Raw genomic sequence first — 19,691 nt, forward strand, 5'->3', positions numbered from 1 at the left:
CTAGATAACACTGTGGAGTCATCTCCAGGATGGAGAAAACAGCAAGGCTGGAAAAAAACATGTAAAGTTATGCTACTATTTATCTACGAAAGAGTGGGGATAAGGAAATATATACATACTTGCTTTGCTTAAAATTTAAAATGTAATGATAAACCAGAACTTCTTAAAAAATGGCTATAAATATAGGGAGAAAAGCACAGGGGTAGAAGGTAGATTTCTCTAAATACACTTTATAAGTTTGACTTTAGGATCAAAGACAACATTTCATATACTTATAAATAAAATTTCTAAAATCCAAACCTAAAATGAAACCCATAACCTAATTATATATCCAGTTAGTTTACAACCACACAGAGAAGACTATTACGAATGAGTTTAAAGCACAGGAATGAGACTAGCCATCCCTGAAGGATCTACCCTAAGAGGTATTGTTTTTGTTGTTCTTTAATAGAAAAAAATATTAAACCGTTTGTAGTCATCACAACTCAGCAAAATCTAGACCATAAGGAACTTTCAGGACAAAGAACTTGCCGTCTCCAACAACAACATCATCAACAAAAAAGAGGATGCTACGATCTGAATATTTGCGTCCCCCCAGAATTCACGCTGAATGAAATTCTAGCCCCCAAAGCTGACGATATTAAGAGGTGGGGTAACCTTATAAAAAAGACCCCACAGGAACGCCTGGATGGCTCAGTCAGTTGAGTTTCTGACTCTTGATTTCGGCTCAGGTCATGATCTCAGAGTCATAGGATTAAGCTTGGGATTCTCTCTCTCCTCCCCCTCTGTCCCTTTCTCTCACCTCCCTACCCCGCTCGTGTGCATGCAACACACCCTCTTTCTTTCTCTAAAAAAAAAAGAAAGAAAGACCCCACAGAGCTCCCCCATCCCTTCTGCCATGCGAGCATACAAGAAGTCTACAACCCCGAAGAGGGCCCTCACCTGACCATGCTGGCACCCTATCTCAGACCTCCGAACCATGACAAATACATTTCTGTTTATAAACTACCCAGCCTGTGGTGTTTTGCTATAGCGGCCTGAACACAAGACAAGGGAGAGGGAGAAGAAGGAAGGGGGGAAGAAAGGATGGAAGGGAGCCAAAATATTAAAAGAGACAGAACACTTTTAAAAGAGATGTGTGAAGCTTATCTGAATCATAATCAACAAATTTTTTAAAGTTATAAAACAACTAGCATAATACAGTGATATTTGATGAACTTCTATTATTTTCTTCTAGATGTAGAACAGTATTTTAATTTTTTAAGAATTCCATAAATACAAAAGTATTTATGAATAAAATAATAATCATTGGCAAAGTTGATAATGATGCATGGGGGTTCTTTATATAAATCTATTTTATACAATACATCCAAAAATTTTTTTTAATCAAGTAGGAAAAAGCACTTCTTGATTCACACAAACTGTGTGTATGTGCACACATGCATGCGTGGCAATCTGGAAAATGTGAACAGTGACTGACATCCATTAATGTTAAGGAATTATCATTAATAGTTTGAGGTATAAGAATGATATTTTGGTTAAAATCTTTTGAAATGGGGTGTCTGGGTGGCTTAGTCGGTTAAGCGTCTGCTTTCGGCTCAGGTCATGATCCCAGGGTCCTGGGATCGAGCCCCACATTGGGCTCCCTGCTCAGCAGGAAGCCTGCTTCTCCCTCTGCGTCTGTGCTTGCTCTCTCTCACTCCGGCTCACTCACTCTCTCTCAAATAAATAAATAAAATCTTAAAAAATAAATAAATAAGCACATAAGTAAAATCTTTTGAAATCAAATAGTTACAGATGAAAAAACACCTGAAATTTGCTTCAACATAAGCCAAAGTTAGGGGTGCCTGGGTGTCTCAGTTGTCTGAGCATCCAACTTCTGGTTTTGGCTCAGGTCATGATCTCAAGGTTGTGGGATTGGGCCCTGTATCGGGCTCCATGCTCCGCGTGGAATCTGCTTAGATTCTCTTTCTCCCTCTCCCTTTGTCCTCTCCCACCCACTCTCACTCACTCTCTCTCTCTCAAAATGAGTAAATAAAATCTTTAAAAAAAAAAAGATAAGCCAAGGCTGGGGGAATCAGTGGGGAACAGTTAAAAAAGACTGGCCAGGGCGCCTGGGTGGCTCAGTCGGTTAAGCATCTGCCTTCAGCTCAGGTCATGATCCCGGGGTCCTGGGACCGAGTCCCGCATCGGGCTCCCTGCTCCACGGGGAGCCTGCTTCTTTTCTCCCACTCCCCCTGCTTGTGCTCTCTCTGTCAAATAAATAAATAAAATCTTTAAATTAAGAACAAAAAAGACTGGCCGTATATCAATTGTTAATGCTCAGTGACAGACACATGGCTACGATCATGCTCTTCTCTCTGCTTCTGTATATATTTGAAATTTTGCATAATAAAAAGTTTTGAAAAATAGGTTCACCATTCAAATTTTAATGTAAGCTTTACAAAATTTCTGTACTTATCCATCCTACCTCATGAGGCTTTATGAAGACTACATGAAATGAATGAAATAAAGTGAATGTAATTAAAATGAACAAAATGCTGTCCTTTACTTTCTCCACTGGCAGGACAGAATGAGGAGAGCGCTGAGCTTGAAGTTTAAAAATTCTGACCCATTACGTTGATCATCTCTTTCTTGGTGATGCCCTTCATCACTGTAGTCCCTCCCTCAACTAGAAGCTCCTTAAAGACAGACACCCTGTCTATCTTGTTCGCAACGGCGTTCTCAGTGATTAACTCAATGTCTGGTACGAACGAATAAACCTGAGCTCAAGTTCCTGTTCAGCAATGTGGAGCGAGGACTAGGACTGTTCTATTCTGCACCCAACCTCAGTGTACTTAACCTCCCCAAGTCTCAGGCTCCTCCTCTGTAAAATGGAAATAATGTCTATCTCAACAAGTTGATCCGACCTGCTGCGGTTTCAAGGACTTCATGTGGCCATTTATCCATTCGTCCCACTAATATTTATGGATTCCAAAGTCTTACAGAAAGTATGGAATAGTCTATCATTCCCATAAACAGAACAGTAACAATAAAATGACACAAACGTTAGCTAAATGTAAATACCCATTCAACGAAGATTTACGGAGTTTCCACCGTGTACTAGGCACTGTGCCACATGCTAGGGTAACTTCGAAGGTAAGTATGGTACAATTCTTGTTTTGGGGGAAGTCTTCAGTCAAACGGATGAGAAGAGAGAGGAATGGTGAGTGACATACCACAGTGAAACAGGAACACAGCACATTCCCTCCGGAGACATTGTCCTACCCAAGTTGGTTTCAGGAAAGAAATCAGTTCACTTAACTTCCCAAAGTTATAAATGTCAACTCCCAAATTAAAACTGCTATGAGGTATTTCACTTTTACTTATTCACGGCAATAAGGCTATAGATTCTTTCTAAAGAAGCCAGCCAATGCTGGAAATCTTCCAAAGGAATTAGATCCTTTTGTTTTTCTGGGTTTTTGCCAGCAGCCCAAACCAAAAGAGCCAAATGGAGCTATTGGCTCATCCATTTAATATTAACTGCCAGCTCCCTTCTCCCAGAACACAATGCCCTTCTATTTCAAAGAAGCCCCCTCAGCAACTTGTTCCATATCAATCAATGGCTGAATTAAGAAAGAACACAGATTCAAGTCTTTCAGATCCAACTCCAAATACAAGGCCAACTTCTCTCTCATTAAAAATAGGATTTAATAAACTCATGTAAAAAAAATTTTTTTTAATAACTTACCTCAAATTCTTCCCAAAAGCCTTGTTTGACTTTATCTGTGGTCTCAGCTAATTTGCTTAGTTCTCGAACCCGACTTTCTATTTCAGCAGCATTGATACGTGTTGTGTTGAGGGGCTAATCAAATTCAGCAGTTGGTGTGAAATGAAGAAAGTATTACAAAAAAAAAAGTGTTAATGCAAAAAAAAAAAGAGAGAGAGAGTTCCATGTTGATAATTCATAAGGCAAGGACAGGAAATTCAAAGGACACAGTAATTCACAATAAAAGTTTTCAAATACAGTTTCACTTTCTTTTCTATTTTGTGAGGAAATAGATCTTTCTTCAATCTCCACACATACTTTACTCTGCTAATATAGATTCAAACCTATTTTTCTTTATAAACAGACCACAAAATTATTTAGAGAGATGATATAATCTGCCACTAGGTAAACTTTGAAAGAGAAATAACTCCAAAGTGAGGACGTGTAATCGCCAAAGGTAACCAAAGGTAGATCTTGAAGGCAAACTTGGTAAAAGCTTGCTTTAAAAACTCTATGAGGCCTTTTAGAGATACACGTGGAGATAATCATGGAAATGATGTAACATCTAAATTTGTTTCCAAATCCCACAGGAGGAGGGCAGTGAGCACAGTAACAGTGAAACAAGAGTTGGTAAACTGACCACAGTTGAAGCTGGGTGAGGGCTGTGTGGAGGTTCATGAGACTGTTCCACTACTCTATATTTGGAATATTCGATATTAGGATTTTTTTCAAACTTTATAAGGAGATGGAGCTTTACCTTTCCAACATGCTCACCTGCTTGAGTTGTAGTACTGTGCCCAATGTCTCCACCATGGGATTCTTCTTGTAATGCTCCACAAGGTCTGTCAAAGAGTCAAACCGTTCTCCTCCACCAACATCATATTTCAGTTCCTTTCAAGACAAAAAAAAAAAAAAAAAATCCTGCTTATTAACTTTATGCTAAATTACTGTTTTTCCCAACTGAAGTACAGAGACTGACTCTCCCCCTAAGCTCAAACAGTGGCAGTAGTACAAGGGAGAGGAAGCGAGGATGATGGGACTGGAAAGGCTGACCCAAGGGGAAAGAGCTGACTGTGAGGTGTGAGCAGCTCCAGGTAAAGTATCTCTCAGCAACTAGGGTAGAAAAAATTGTCCCCTTCGTAAGTTAACTAAGTAGCCAAAGAAATGAAAAACAGTATTCTTTACTATTTACTTACACATAGAGGCTAAGAAACTATACAGCAGGCTGCTGAAGAGAAGGTAAATAACAACTTCTCTCTAAAACGTAACAAACTCCAAGGCTGGGTAGACAGCACTGAAGGCCAACGTACATGTCTCTACTTTCCTCTCCTTCTTCTTCTTTTTTTTATTATGTTAGTCACCATACAGTACATCCTTAGTTTTTGATGTAGTGTTCCGTGATTCATTGTCTGCGTATAACACCCTGTGCTCCATGCAATACGTGCCCTCCTTAATATCCATCACTGGGCTAGCCAATCCCCCACCCCCTCCCCTGTGAAACCCTCCATTTGTTTCCCGGAGTCCATAGTCTCTCCCTACTTTCCTCTTCTAATGAAAATTTAAAAGGGAAATTATAAACAGAGGCCAGGAAATTTTTTCTGACAAAAAGGTCAAAATAGGCTATTTAAGGGAAACAACAGGAAAAGATGTTATTATTATTAAGAAAATACAATACCCTAGAAATTATATATGAAGATATCTGGGTATGATCTTTTCTTTAAAAATAAAACTGTGATGAGAGGGCGGGGAAGAAGCACCTTCAGAATGACAAAGTAAGGACCTCTGAAAATCCATTCTTCCATAAAAGCAACAAAAACATTAGTAAAGGGACGCCTGGGTGGCTCAGTCAGTTAAGCAGCTCCCTTTGGTTCGGGTCATGATCCCAGGGTCCTGGGATTGAGTCCCACATCAGGCTCCCTGCTCAGCGGGGAATCTGCTTCGACCTCTGCCACTACCCTGCTTGTGTGCTCACTCTCTCTCTCTCTCTCTGACAAATAAACAAATAAAGATTCTTTAAAAAAAAAAAAAAAGCCTGAGAAACAAACTGAGGGCTTCAGAGGGGAGGGGGGTGGGGGAATGGGATAGGGTGGTGATGGGTAGTAAGGAGGGCACGTATTGCATGGTGCACTGGGTGTTATACGCAACTAATGAATCATCGAACTTTACATCAAAAAATAATAAAAATAAAAATAAAAATAAATAAATAAATTGATCAAAAACATTCAAATAAAAAAAAAAGCCACTAGTAAAAATTGTCATCGAATTTTTCAGAACTCTGGAAATTAACCAAGAACTTGCAACAGTCCAAGGAACATTTATTCAAGAAAAATGACTGAATCTTGGTAAGGAGCAAACTGCAGCATTTTAACGTGCCCTATATTTCCATTTATCTCTCCCTAGCTCTTCTGTAGCCTTGAAAACCAATAGCCTCATAACCACAGTAGCTGTGAAAGCCAGCAACCTAGCACAGCTAGAGGGGACAGAATGAATTTGGGAGCTCTCAAGAGACCTATCTCCAGAGAAAAATCCCTACAGGCAAACCTTGTTTTATTGCACTCTGCAGATATATATTTTTTACAAATTAAAGGTTTGTGGCAACCCTGCATCAAGCAAGTCTATTTGCAGCCATTTTCCCAACAGTATTTGCTCACTTTGTGTCTCTGTGTCGCATTTTGGTAATTCTTTCAGTATTTCAAACTTCTTCATTATTATTATTATATTTGTTATGGTGATCTGTGATCACTGATTATGACTCACTGAAAGCTCAGATGACGGTTAGCACTTTTTAGCAATAAAGTATTTTTTAATTAAGGTATGTTGTCCAAAAAAAAGTATATTGTCTATTGTTTTTCAGACATAATGCTACTACACACTTAATAAACTACAGTATAGTATGGCATAAACATAACTTATATATGCACTGGGAAACCAAAAAATTAATTTGACTTGTTTTATTGCAATATTCATTTCACTGCAGTGGTCTGGAATTGAACCCATAATATCTCTGAGATATACCTGTACTTGGCCTATTTAGCAGCTCCCTGGAAAAGTCCTATTTTCAGAGCCTGTGTTTATTTGACCTGACTTAGAGCTCGCTCAGCCCTGTCTTCAGGGGATCTGCCCAAAACAATCAGCAGCAACTGTTTAATATCACAGCAGCCTGCGGTGGCAATACCAGTTAAGGCAAATAAGAGACTGACCAAAATGAAAAAAGGAAAATCTAGGCGATGTCCACAGAGGGCTTAGAAAACCTCTTAACACAGACAGACAAACCAAGAAACAGACTCCTAATTATAGAGAACAAACGGATGGTTACCAGAGAGGAGGCAGGTCGGAGGATGGGGGAAATAGGTGACATGGATTAAGGAATGCACTTGTGATGAGCACCGGCTTTTGTATGGACAAGCTGAATCACAATATCGTACACCTGAAACTAATATTACACTATATATTAACTAAATGGAATTTAAATTAAAAGCTAAAAAAAAATTCTAACATATTCTTGAGAAGCTAGAAAGCTATGTGTACGTGCAGGGCTGCGTGAAGTCCAGGGAGGATCCAAGAAAAACCTAATCTTTGCCTCTAGCTGACCTTGAGGTTCTGCACAAACAGAAAGGAAGGCAGAGTTGTAATCTGCCAGAGCACTGAAACTGTGCCCCAACACACACACACACACACACACACACACACAGCCCCCTTGGCAAAGGCAGAGAGACTTAATGGTTCACGGCATTTAAGGAAATCTCTGTCCAATCATTAACTGACCACTAAGCTAACCAAGCAAAGACTCTGGTGGCTACACATGGCAAAGAATAAAGGAAACTCACGAAACACAGCAAGAGCAACAATAACTACAGCAACAATAAAAAGCAGCAACAACAAACCCTGGAAAAGATGGCATCTGATTTCCAGAATCACATTATATTACTTAAAATGTCTAGTTTCCAACAAAAAAATTAGGAAACATGCAAAGAAACAGGAAAGTATGGACCAAACATAGGGGGGAAAAGCACTCAATAGAAATTGTCCTTGAGACAGCCCAGATAAAGACTTGAAATCAGCTAGTATAAATATGTTCAAAGATCTAAAGGAAACTGTCTTTACAAATTAAAAGAAAATATGAGGATGTTGTCTCACCAAATAGCATCACAAAAATCTGTACACAAATGTTCACAGAAGCATTATTCATAACAGCCAAAATGCCCATAAATTTTTAATGGATAAACAAAACGTACTCTAGCCATACAACGGAATATTTGACAACAGTTTTTTGACACACACCACAATATGGATAAACCTTGAAGACATTATGCAAAGCAAAAGAAACCAGAAGCAAAAGCCACATATTATATGATTCCATCTGTATGAAACAACCCAAACTGGCATATCCATAAAAACAAAAAGTAGATGAGTGGATGGTGAGAGCTGGAGGGAGGGGAAATAATGGGGAGCGACTGGTAATGGACACAGGGTTTCTTTTTAGGGTAATGAAAATGTTCTGGAATTAGTGTCGGTAGCTGCATAATATGTGCATATACCAAAAACCTGTCCACTTTAAAAGGGTGAATTGTATGGTATGTGAATCGTACCTCAATAAAGCTGGGGGTTTTTAATATATATTTAATTTAATTTAAAAACTGACGCATAAGTGAGTAGACAGTTTCTTCCTAGGAAAGTTTGACATAGTTGACCAAGAATCAACCTCCTTAGTCCTGTCACCACATTAAAAACAAGAAATGGTGAGTTCAGGGGCGCCTGGCTGGTTCAGTTGGTAGAGCACGTGACTCTTCTCCTCGGGGTTATAAGTTTGAGCCACGCAGTATGTGCAAAGATTACTTAAAAATAAAATCTAAGAAAGGAAGGAAGGAAGGAGGGAAGAAAGACAGACAGAAAGAAAGAGTTCAATTCTCCTAGCCTTGGTGTAGGAACTCTAATATGAAGGCAAATGCAGTCACAGGCCAGACCGTGACAATCTTAAGAAGGAACTAAGGCCATCGCTTCAGAAACACGGAGACCGAGGCCGACTCCAGCAAAAACAGATCAGGTAGTACGGGGCAAAAGGTGACGTGCTGAGGCATGACTTAATCTGCCAGCGACAGACTGAAAATAATTTAATAAAGTTCTGAAATGATGAAACAATTGTAATAAATAATGTTCTAAAAGCATATAAGAAAATCTGACTTCAGAAGTGATGTCTGTCTTCCTCCAGCAGAAGAATCACCCGAAGACGACATTTTGCTAGACCCGTAGTTCAAGTGGGACTTTACCTGACAGCGGATCATGACGTGGGTCACTTTAGACTTGCTGTCATTGCTCTCCCCTTTGTCATCACCAGTTCGGACAGAGAGAACAAAATCTCCGGGATGGCTCTGGCTCTCTCGTACCAGAAAGCTACCATGTTTTCCTTTCTCAGTTAGTAATTTCTCTGCTTCTTTCCCAGAGAGGTGTCCATGAAACCACCTAAAAATTTTAAATGAAAATCAATTGAGTTCTGCAACGGGTTCACAGTATTCTTTCACAAAACTACCATACGTAGCCAGCTCTCCTAAACACAATTAAAAAACAGACCCATTCCTCCAAGAGACTGGCCGATCCCACATGAGACAATTTGCATCCCAAGCAGACAGGAAAAATGAGAAAGATGTTAAGAATAACCATTAAACTTTTTTAATGAGCCCACAGTCATTTGTAACCAAATGCCCTCAATCTTTCCTATTTTCTTTTGAATTTCCCATCTATTAAAAATGCACTTTGTCATTTCTCTAAGCCCTACCCCAAAAGAACCAACTATTTAATCACAGCCATTTAAAGAAATTAAAATAGTGGTGCCTGGGTGGCTCAGTCGGTTAAGCATCTGCCTTCAGCTAGGGTCATGATCTGGGGGTCCTGGGACTGAGCCCCATTTTGGGCTCCCTGCTCGGTGGGAAGTCTGCTTCTACCCCTCCCCACTCCCCCACCCCCTACCCCTACTTGTGCTCTCTCTCTCTCAAGGAAATAAAATCTTTAAAAAAAAAGAAAGAAATTAAAATAGAAAGTCATGGTAGAGACAAAAAAATTCAGCTGAATGTTTGCCCTTGCTTTGGTATGTGAATACTACATAAAAAAGGATTTTCATTATAAATTAATTTAAGCATTCCAAATTTCTTAATATTTCCAACCAGTACTTCAACAGTCTCCAAGTTTGCTGTCATTATCTTTGGACTATGTACTGGGTTATCATTTCAAGCTCTAAAGCATATAACATTTAGGAAAAGGGTGAGGTATTTTGCTAAAAATGTGAATTCCCATGCCTCCCCACCAGAGATAGCAATACACTGAGTTTGAAAGGGGCCCAGCAATCGGCATTTTTACCGAGCACTCCAGAGTCCGGATGCGGGCCACGAGAGGACAGACTCTGAGACAACATTACCCTAAGATATTATTAAAAAAACATGTTAACGGGGCACCTGGCTGGCTCAGTCAGAAGACCCTGTGACTCTTGATCTCGGGGTCGTGAGTTCGAGCCTCATGCTGGGGGGTAGTGATTAAATAAATAAATAAATAAATAAACTTTTTAAAAAATCTTAACATAGTTACATTACTGATGTGGCTTCTCCCCTCAGGATCTTGGTGAAAGCAAGCACTCTTGTGGCAGATAGCGCTAATGGCTCATCGCTAGAGGAATATACTTGGGAGTTATCTTTCATCCACCCTCAACTGAACAGAGTAACATTCAGAAATAAACTGAGTTGGCTCACAGCCTTTTGCTTGAAGCTACAGTGGTAGCCGAAGAAACAGACGATCCGCCTGTTTAACAGCATTGACATAAAGGTGCAAGTTGAAGCAACCTATCTGAAGGTATAAAATATACAAACCTAATTAAGAGGCCCTGAATTTGTAGTGAGTCAGAGAGGAGTCTGGGAATGGAGAAAACCAATAAAATCAATAAAAATAAGTCAGGTCCCAGCTCTCCTCAGCTTGGTTCCAACACAAGGGGAAGATCTCTGAAATAATTTAATTCCCTCTAAGTGAGGTCATTCTCCCACATTTGTGGATACAACATAACAGAACTGGTGAAAAATCTGACCCTCTGCGCTCTCTGCTTTTCAGCTTCCAAGCTTAAACTGACATCTGTTGGTGGCATCGCTGAATAGCTGGTGGGGAGCTACCACAGAACTGCTGGCTGTTTCGGCGCCTCCAGTAGCACTTGTTTTCCTCTCCTAACTCTCAGAGATTATCAGCTCAAGTTCAATAATCTTAAAATTACTGCAGGTACCAAGTATATACAGGAATTGTCTGAGACCCCTGCAAAATTAAGTGTAAAGAACACTAATCGAAGCTTCTACAAGAGGCACTCTGAAAATAATCGGATCCTATGATTCTTGCTTCAGTAAAACTTCAGTTACAAAGATTACAGCTTGGGAGACAGGTAAAGCTAAAGCCCCATAATGCATTCCTAGAACGGCCACAGCATGGGAGAGATGCCCCACAGTCACTGACCTTTCAGAGGTAGGATCTGCACAGTTCAGAGGATATTTAAGCTCAATAACATCTCCATTCTTCTCTTTTAATTGCCCGTGATGTTCCATGTAATACTGGACCAACTCAGCCAAAGTGGCAAACTTCTCCCCTCCGTACAAGTCATAGTAATCACCAGTGTTCTGAATCTTGATGTGGGTGACAGCGCCATTTCTTCTAAAAGAGTCCATTGGGGGAAAACAAAAACTAATAAAGAGCTACACTGGTAAACATATTCAATACCAGGTTTCGCCTAAACCTTGAAACACACCCAAGAAGCCAGTATGCACTTCTCCTGTAACAAACACGGTCAGTGAAAACCACACAGTCGACCCATTTCAACACAAGGGGCTTTGTTTCTTGGCTTCTTTTCCTTCTACCACTTCTATTTTGGAAGTCTGACCAATCAAATTGCATATATTAAGTCACAATAATTTTTCTCATCAGTAATTAATAGAGACACATTAATATTAAAGTTAAACATCTATCTTCTAATCCAGTAAATCCACCCATAAGTATTTTGTCCTCTCCCCCAAAAATGAAAGTGTATAGCTACCCAAGGACTTGTATAAGAATATTCAATACAGCTTTATTTGGAATAGAAAAATACTGAAAACTCAAACATTTAACACCAAAATGGATAAATAAATAGTTGCATACTCATACCACAGAACACTCTACAGCAATTTAAAAAAAAAACAAAAAACAAAAAACACTGATACATACAATTACCTGGATGAATCTCAAAAACATTGCATTAAGAGAAAGAAGCCGGGGGCGCCTGGCTGGCTTAGTCAGGGGAGCATGTGACTCTTGGTCTTGGGGTTGTGAGTTTGAGGCCCACATTATGTGTAGAGATTACTTAAAAACTTTTTTTAAAAGAGAGAGAGAGAGAGAGAGAGAAGCCAGACACAAATGAATATATATGATTTCATTTGTCAATGAAGTTGTAGAATCAGCAAAATTAGTCTGGGTTAGAAATGAGAAGAGTAGGGGCGCCTGGGTGGCGCAGTCGTTAAGCGTCTGCCTTCGGCTCAGGGCGTGACCCCGGCGTTATGGGATCGAGTCCCACATAGGGCTCCTCCGCTATGAGCCTGCTTCTTCCTCTCCCACTCCCCCTGCTTGTGTTCCCTCTCTCGCTGGCTGTCTCTCTCTCTGTCAAATAAATAAAATAAAATCTTTAAAAAAATTAAAAAAAAAAGAAATGAGAAGAGTGGTAGCTACTTAGAAGGAGGGAGATTAGAAAGGGGCACAAAGGAATCTTCTAGGGTGATGAAAATATTCTGACTGTGGTATTGGTTCCATAAATAAATACATTTGTCAAAATTCATGTCACTGCACACTTAAGATACCGTATATAATCATACCTTAAATAATCACTTTAAAAACACAGACAACTGACAGTTTCCAGCACAAGATGGCTAAAATGCTATCCCACTGAGTTGACATAACATTGACCAAAAGTTTCTAAAATTTGGTACTTTAGTTAGCCTAGGCAGTCTGTGATTTCCATTCAGTTTTCTGAACAAATGAATACATCACAAGGACACTCATTATTACCTTGGGGCGGAGGGGGAAGGCCCTCCAAGGGGCTGGGCACTTCCAAAATGATACCATTGACCTATATAAGCTTTTAGTCTGACCCTGTAGCATTACTGATGAAGCCTCTGGAAAATATAAACACATTTCTACCAAAGAAAAAAGAACATGGGAACTAAAGAAAATAAGAAAAACTGTCCCTTAATGTTCCTGACAATACCTACTTTTAATTTTTAGTGACAACATTTTCCAGTGGGTAAAAAGGGTCCTTCAGGTCACCCTCACCTTCAGGTCAACTATATCTGACTCTACTGTAACACCTGAGCTTCCCATTTCTAGCCTTTACTCAATGCCTTAACACAAAGATATTTCAGGTATGAACTACATTAATATACAGCCACAAAGATGGATCTCAAAAACATAACAGTGCATGAAATAAGCACAATGCAGAATGATATGTTCAGCAGGTACCATTTATGAAAATTTAAGCACACACGCAAACAAAACTATATATTATTCAAGATACAGACATACATACGCGTGTTACATTTTATTACTGTAAAAATATTATTTCCATGTAGTGTTACTTATTGTATTACAAATACACACACACACATATATATATATATATATTTTTTTTTTTTTTTAATGAATTAGAAGTACAACAAACTCATGAGAGTAGTTGCCAATGGGACAAAAGGAAGAACAGGATCAAGGATGGTGAGTAAAGGGAAATTTTGTTTTATTTTATATTCGATTTTGAAGGAAAAAATGACTGGCAGTAAATACAACATGGGTGATTGTACATAATTTTATGTAGTTTTCTGTATTTTTTTCCTCAAAATTAAAAAGGGAGAGTGGGAGGAGGAAGGGGAAAAAAACGGGTAGGAATCTTCCTTGATGAACTGAATATAAGGTAACATAATGATCAAATTATAAGCATGGGCACGTAACATAAAGGTTAGATTGTCTGCACAGAACCAGAACAACAGACACATCATATGCACACGCGCACACGCACACACACGGAGGCACGTGCACATCTCTAACGGCAGCTGTACACACACAAAGAAACATAAAAGGTGAAACTTGGCAGTATTGTACAGTTGTTAAAAGCAGTGGTTCTAGGGGCGCCTGGGTGGCACAGCGGTTGAGCGTCTGCCTTCGGCTCAGGGCGTGATCCCGGCGTTATGGGATCGAGCCCCACATCAGGCTCTTCTGCTATGAGCCTGCTTCTTTCTCTCCCACTCCCCCTGCTTGTGTTCCCTCTCTCGCTGGCTGTCTCTGTCTCTGTCGAATAAATAAATAAAATCTTTAAAAAAAAAAAAAAAGCAGTGGTTCTAGGACAGTTCACAAAAAGAGATACAAATGGCCTTTAAACACATTAAAGGATGTTCACCTTCAATCCTGAGAGAAATAAAAATTTAAATTCACGGTGATACCATTTCTCACCTATCAAGCTGATGAAAAGGAAAAGCTTGACCACACTCAAATGATGAAGCGGTGGAAAAACGGGCCCCTCGTATATGACCGGTGGGAGTGCAAAATGGCACAATAACTATGGAGAAGAATTTGAAAAAACAATGCTATCTGTGCATTTACTCTCTGCCCCAGTCACCTCGCTCCCGGCATTCACCCAGAAGACAGCTTTTCAAAAGCACAGAACATATGCAAAATGGGATCACATTCACTGCAGCCTTATCTATCACTGTTAAATATTATAAAAAACTAAATTCCCATCTATAGGGAAATTGTATAAACGTATATGCTATTCAGTTGACTACGAAGATGAGAAAGATCACTAAAGGGGCGCCTGGGTAGCGCAGTCGTTAAGCGTCTGCCTTCGGCTCAGGGCGTGGTCCCGGCATTCTGGGATCGAGTCCCGCATCGGGCTCCTCAGCTGGGAGCCTGCTTCTTCCTCTCCCACTCCCCCTGCTGTGTTCCCTCTCTGCTGGCTGTCTCTATCTCTGTCACATAAATAAATAAAATCTTTTAAAAAAAAAAAAGATCACTAAAAGATTTCTGTAAGAGAAAAAAGTAAACTCTAAAGAAAGATAGTTAGTATTCTACTTCATGTGTAAAAAGAAACCAAAGGATAAACTAGAAATTAAGGGAAATGATTACCTACAGGGATGGATGGAAATGGTGCAAGGTACAGATATAAGAATGGGATTTCTCAGAATATACCTTTTCCTACAGTTTGATTTTTAAATCTTGTAAATGTTTCACATATTCAAAAATACAATTAAATCAACAAAAATCAGAAAAAGATGAATACCTGAAAAACACTGAATACAAATAGAAAGAAATGAATCTCACTTTGTAATTAGCTCACAACTACAAAGAAAACTAATTCCAGTACCTTTTGAGCAGTACTGACTGTTTGCCTTTAGTGATGTATTCTAAGAACAGAAAGACTGAAAAAGTCATAAACTTCACTTAACAGGTTCATAGTTAGAAATGACAGTGGTATAGTAATTCTGAAACTATTATAGAATTGGCCAAGTGAGGTCATATTTTGTTGCTGCTGGAAGCAGGGTTCTCCACACAGGAGAAGGGAAATACAAATACAGAATGAGAAAAGGTGACAAAGTTGCACTAAACTTGAACTATCAGTAAGAACACTTGGTTTGAAATATATAAATATTTATTTCCTAGCTCTGTCTACTGTGAGGGCTGAGAAGCAATAAACACACCTAGCTTCTAAATCTTGGTTTCTGAACACCATTCCCCACTGAAAGAATCAAGGTTCTTGAGAGAAACGAATGATTCCAGGCTTGAGGGGGAAAAAAAACTATAAAAATGGCCTGAAACATCTCACAGAGCCAGAAGGCAAGGACGTATTCAAAGATCACTGGAGAAATGTCAAAAGGATACAGGAACCACGCGGGCCAAAAGTGGGGCAACTTGAACATCAAAAATAATAATGAGGCTGGGGCACCCGGGTGGCTCAGTCGGTTAAGCAGCTGCCTTTGGCTCAGGTCATGATCTTGTGATCTCGAGGTCCTGGGATCCAGCCCCACATTGGCTCCTTGCTCAGCAGGGAGTCTGCTTCTCCCTCTGTCTCTCCCTGCCTGACCCCCTCCCCTGCTCATGCTCTCTCTTTCAAAAAAATAAATAAAATCTTCGGAAAAAAAGAAAAGTAACAGAATTAGAAAAATAATTTTTCAGGTGCCAATATAATGATTTATTCAGCCAAACTTCATCAGCGTATGCTAAAAACATGAAATGAGAAAATGCTGGGGGAAGAAGATACTCACAAATTATCATCCATCAGACCAAGGATTAATTACAAAAAGAAAAAGGTGCCTTTGTAATGAAAAATCTGGCAAACACCTGAATCCAGCAATTAAACTGAATAGCACCAGAAGATGGGGCAAATAGGCACTCTGTGCTTCCTCCTGTGAAATAATGGGGTGGTCCAGCATCACCTCTGGAGTGTGCTTGCCAAAAACATTTCATCCGGATGTAATCAGCGAATTGAGATTGGAGGACAGCCTAAGAAATGACTGGCCTGACTGCCCAAAAGAGCCAAAAGACGGGGATAAAAAGAAAAGGTCAGAAGAGAGAGAGACAGACTAGAAACATAAAAATTAAATGCAATGAATGATCCTTGAAGAGATCCTCCTGAATCTAGTCTGGGGGTGAGGGAGGGGCAGGGGAGAGGTGGGGGGAGGGGGAGACTCAACTGCTTCAAAAGCCATTACTTAATAATAAGGGAAATCCAAATAGAGATGATATATTATATAATAGACAATATTACTATAGCAAGGTTAGAATGTATTACCCATAATAATGATTTTGAAGTTAAGCAGGAGAATGCCCTTGTTTATCCAACATACACACTGAAGTATTTGAAAGTAAAAATAGAGGCGCCTGGCTGGCTTCGTCAGTAGAGCATGCAGACTCATGACCTTGGGGTTATGAGTTCGAGCTCCACGTTGGGTGTAGAGATTACTTAAAAATAAAATCTCTAAGATTTTTTTAAAATAAAATAAAGGTAAAAATAAATATCCTGATTATCTGCAATTTATTTTCAAAGAGTTCAGGGGAACAAAAAAGCATATACACAAACATACTCAGGGCAAACATGACAAAAAGCTGGCAGGTGAAGAGAACGTGGGTGTTCACTATATTCATCTTTCAACTTTTCTATACGTCAGCAACTTTTCAAAATAAAAAGCTGAGGAAAAAGAGGAAAAAATCCCACCAATACTCTAGTCCTGGTTCTGCCGCTGACTAGCTGTGAGACCAGCTAACTAACCTAACCTCTGTGCCTCAGCTTACTCACATAGAAAATGAAGATAATTGTGGAACTTATTCCTAGCTTGTTGGGAAAATTAAATACGGTGATAAGTGCAGAGTGCTTGGCACAAGGGCTGGCACTTGTGTCAAGTCCTCCCTCATGTTTGCTACCGTCAGCGGCAGCAACATTACCATACACTCTCCGTCCAAACTCTCGCAACTCAGATATCGTACAACTCTAAGTTAGAAGCCTGTGCTGAGAGAAGTGCTTAGGACTGAAAGACCCATTCCTTGTATTAAAACATAAGGAAGGGCGCCTGGGTGGCTCACTCGGCTCAGGTCATGATCTCAGGGTCCTGGGATCGAGCCCCGCACTGGGCTCCCTGCTCAGCGGGGAGTCTGTCTCTCCCTCTCCCTCTCCCCCTCCTCCCTGCTCATGCTCTGTCGTGCATGCGCTCTCTCTCAGATAAATAAATAAAATCTAAAAAAAAAAAAAACCTCACAAGGAAAAGCTAAGGAGAGACGCTCCTCAAAAAACTAATCTTAGCCAAAACAAGATTTCCCAAGTCCCGAAGGGATCCTAAATAAACCTATCACAGCTTATCTAACCCTCTATTGTGGGACACTGGGTTGTTTTTCGTTTGTTTTAAATTTTTTGGAACGGTATGATCAATATCCTGTTACATGTCTCTGAGCAAGTGTGACAGAATTTTTCTAGAAACTGACTTTCTCTTATGTACTATTCCCTTTACTCTAGGTTATTCCAGGAGCTATAACTCTACTGCTTTATGAATTTGCTTTTATTATTGCTATTTTTAAGTAAGGAAGTAAGTAAATTATGTAGGCCATTAAAAGGAATAATTAGCTTTATATGTACCAACAGAGAACTCAAAAACTTTAAAAAGGAAGTTGCAGAATAATAGATATAAGACCATGCGTGTGAATTCTAAAAACACACAGACCAACTTTATATTGTTCACAATAATACCAAGACAGTACAAGTATAAAAACACATTCAGGAAGGATATATGCCAACCTCTCGACGGTGGTTTCCTCTGGGGAAAGAGGGAGGGGAATGGGACTGGGCAGGAGAACAAACGGGACCACAACTTCCTCAGTGATGTTAATTTCTTGAAAAAGAAAAGCGATCTGAAGAAACTCTTAAAAAGCATTTTTCCCATTAAAAAATCAACAGAAGGAAAAGGAAAAATGCAGGCAACCAGGTTCAGGATGAGTGGAACCAGGATCGGGCAGTGCATGGCTTAAAGACTCGCAACACTCTGTCCACCTCACCCTCGGGGGTCTCTCAGGGGAGAAGAAATGCCCATCATGATGCCCCTTCTGCTGCATTCTCATGCGCCCTCTCAGGAGGCCACACCAGAGCCCCACAAGTGGGCTTGACTTGCATCTGACACGTGGGCCAGGCCTACAAACTCTCATTGAGGGTAGCAAGTTGTCCCGGGGCGGGGGGGGGGGGGGGTAACTTTTCCCTCCTGAAAAACCCCTGCAGGGTTCTCTTTTTCTTCCAACTTACCTGACGGAAAGGGTGAAGTCTCCAGGGTTACTTTTACTGGGCCTTGCCAAAAAACTGCCATCAACTCCTCTTGTCAACAGCAGGTTTTCTGCCTCCACGCCAGTGATGTTTGGGTGAAACCATCTTGAATGAGAGAAAAATAGAGAAAGCAATGAAGACCAAAAGACTCCATCAGCACTACTTTCCACACCATCACAGCTAAAATGCCATGCGTAGAGTGGCTAATAAAAATATAAAATGGGACCTTCCCTTCCTCTTCCCCCTCTTCTCCTTGGTCACTGCCCCCTCGACTTCCTCTTGGTAGGAGCCTGGGATCCTGCTAGCGCAGTCGGTAGGGCCCGGGGCATGGTCAGTGGGACTGGGCCTGGGGGTATGAGTATTAAGCCGAGCCCGAAGTCTGGAAAGATAGTCCATGTGGTCAGGAGATTGAACACATAGAGCAGAATTAAACAAGTAAGGAAAGAAACTAGTGAATAAATAAACATATTAAGGATAATGAGAGCCAGGTTTCCCACTATTGGAGAGGGGATACAAATACGGAAAGGGAGAAAACCAGAATAAACCAGATTAGAAGTGGAGGTAATGTAAACTCTAGTTTTTAATACACATATAGAGACCGCTATAGAAACACAGATGTACGGTTCTGTGTATGTCTACGTGCATTTGTGCGTGCATATACATAACATTTCTTCCTAGCTCTCTTCTAAAACAGCCAGGAAGCAATGACACCCCAGTAGCCATCAGCAAAACCAGCATCGTTTTCATGGTTTCTAAATACCATTCTCCAACAAAAAGAACTGGGTTCCTTGGAGAAAGAGCTGATTCCAGGTCTGGGGCGCTAACAGTAAGATGAGCTTGGAATACCTCACTGTACCACAGTACCCTGCTCGGGGTTGGGGGGCCTGCTTCTCCCTCTCCCTCTGCCACTCCCCGTGCTAGTGCTCTCGAGCTCTCTCTCTCAGATAAAAAACTAAAATCCTAAAAAAAAAAAAAAATACATATGGACAAAGGGAAAGCTCTCTGCAGTAGAATCACAAAGAATGATTAATAAATATAGGAGGAATAGCAGAATAAGAAAATTAGAAATAGAAATAGAAAAAATTAAAAATAGAAAAAATTAGAAATAGA

General features: G+C 40.1%; 1 protein-coding gene across 2 annotated transcripts in view; it reads right to left on the minus strand.

Moving 5' to 3' along the window:
* PTPN11 (protein tyrosine phosphatase non-receptor type 11) overlaps positions 1-19,691 on the minus strand; it is a 79,059-nt gene that overhangs the window by 40,535 nt on the left and 18,833 nt on the right. For both annotated transcript variants that reach the window (XM_045776480.2, XM_087857337.1), the window contains exons 2-6: positions 18,564-18,686; positions 11,228-11,422; positions 9,016-9,208; positions 4,523-4,639; positions 3,731-3,844 (exon numbers count right to left, since the gene is read on the minus strand). In XM_045776480.2, coding sequence (XP_045632436.1) covers positions 3,731-3,844; positions 4,523-4,639; positions 9,016-9,208; positions 11,228-11,422; positions 18,564-18,686 — 742 coding nt within the window. The remainder of the gene's footprint in view (positions 1-3,730; positions 3,845-4,522; positions 4,640-9,015; positions 9,209-11,227; positions 11,423-18,563; positions 18,687-19,691) is intronic.

Source organism: Ursus americanus, chromosome 30 (genome assembly GCF_024610735.1).
Source record: "Ursus americanus isolate L20-20 chromosome 30, mUrsAme1.1.p, whole genome shotgun sequence".
NCBI lineage: Eukaryota > Metazoa > Chordata > Mammalia > Carnivora > Ursidae > Ursus > Ursus americanus.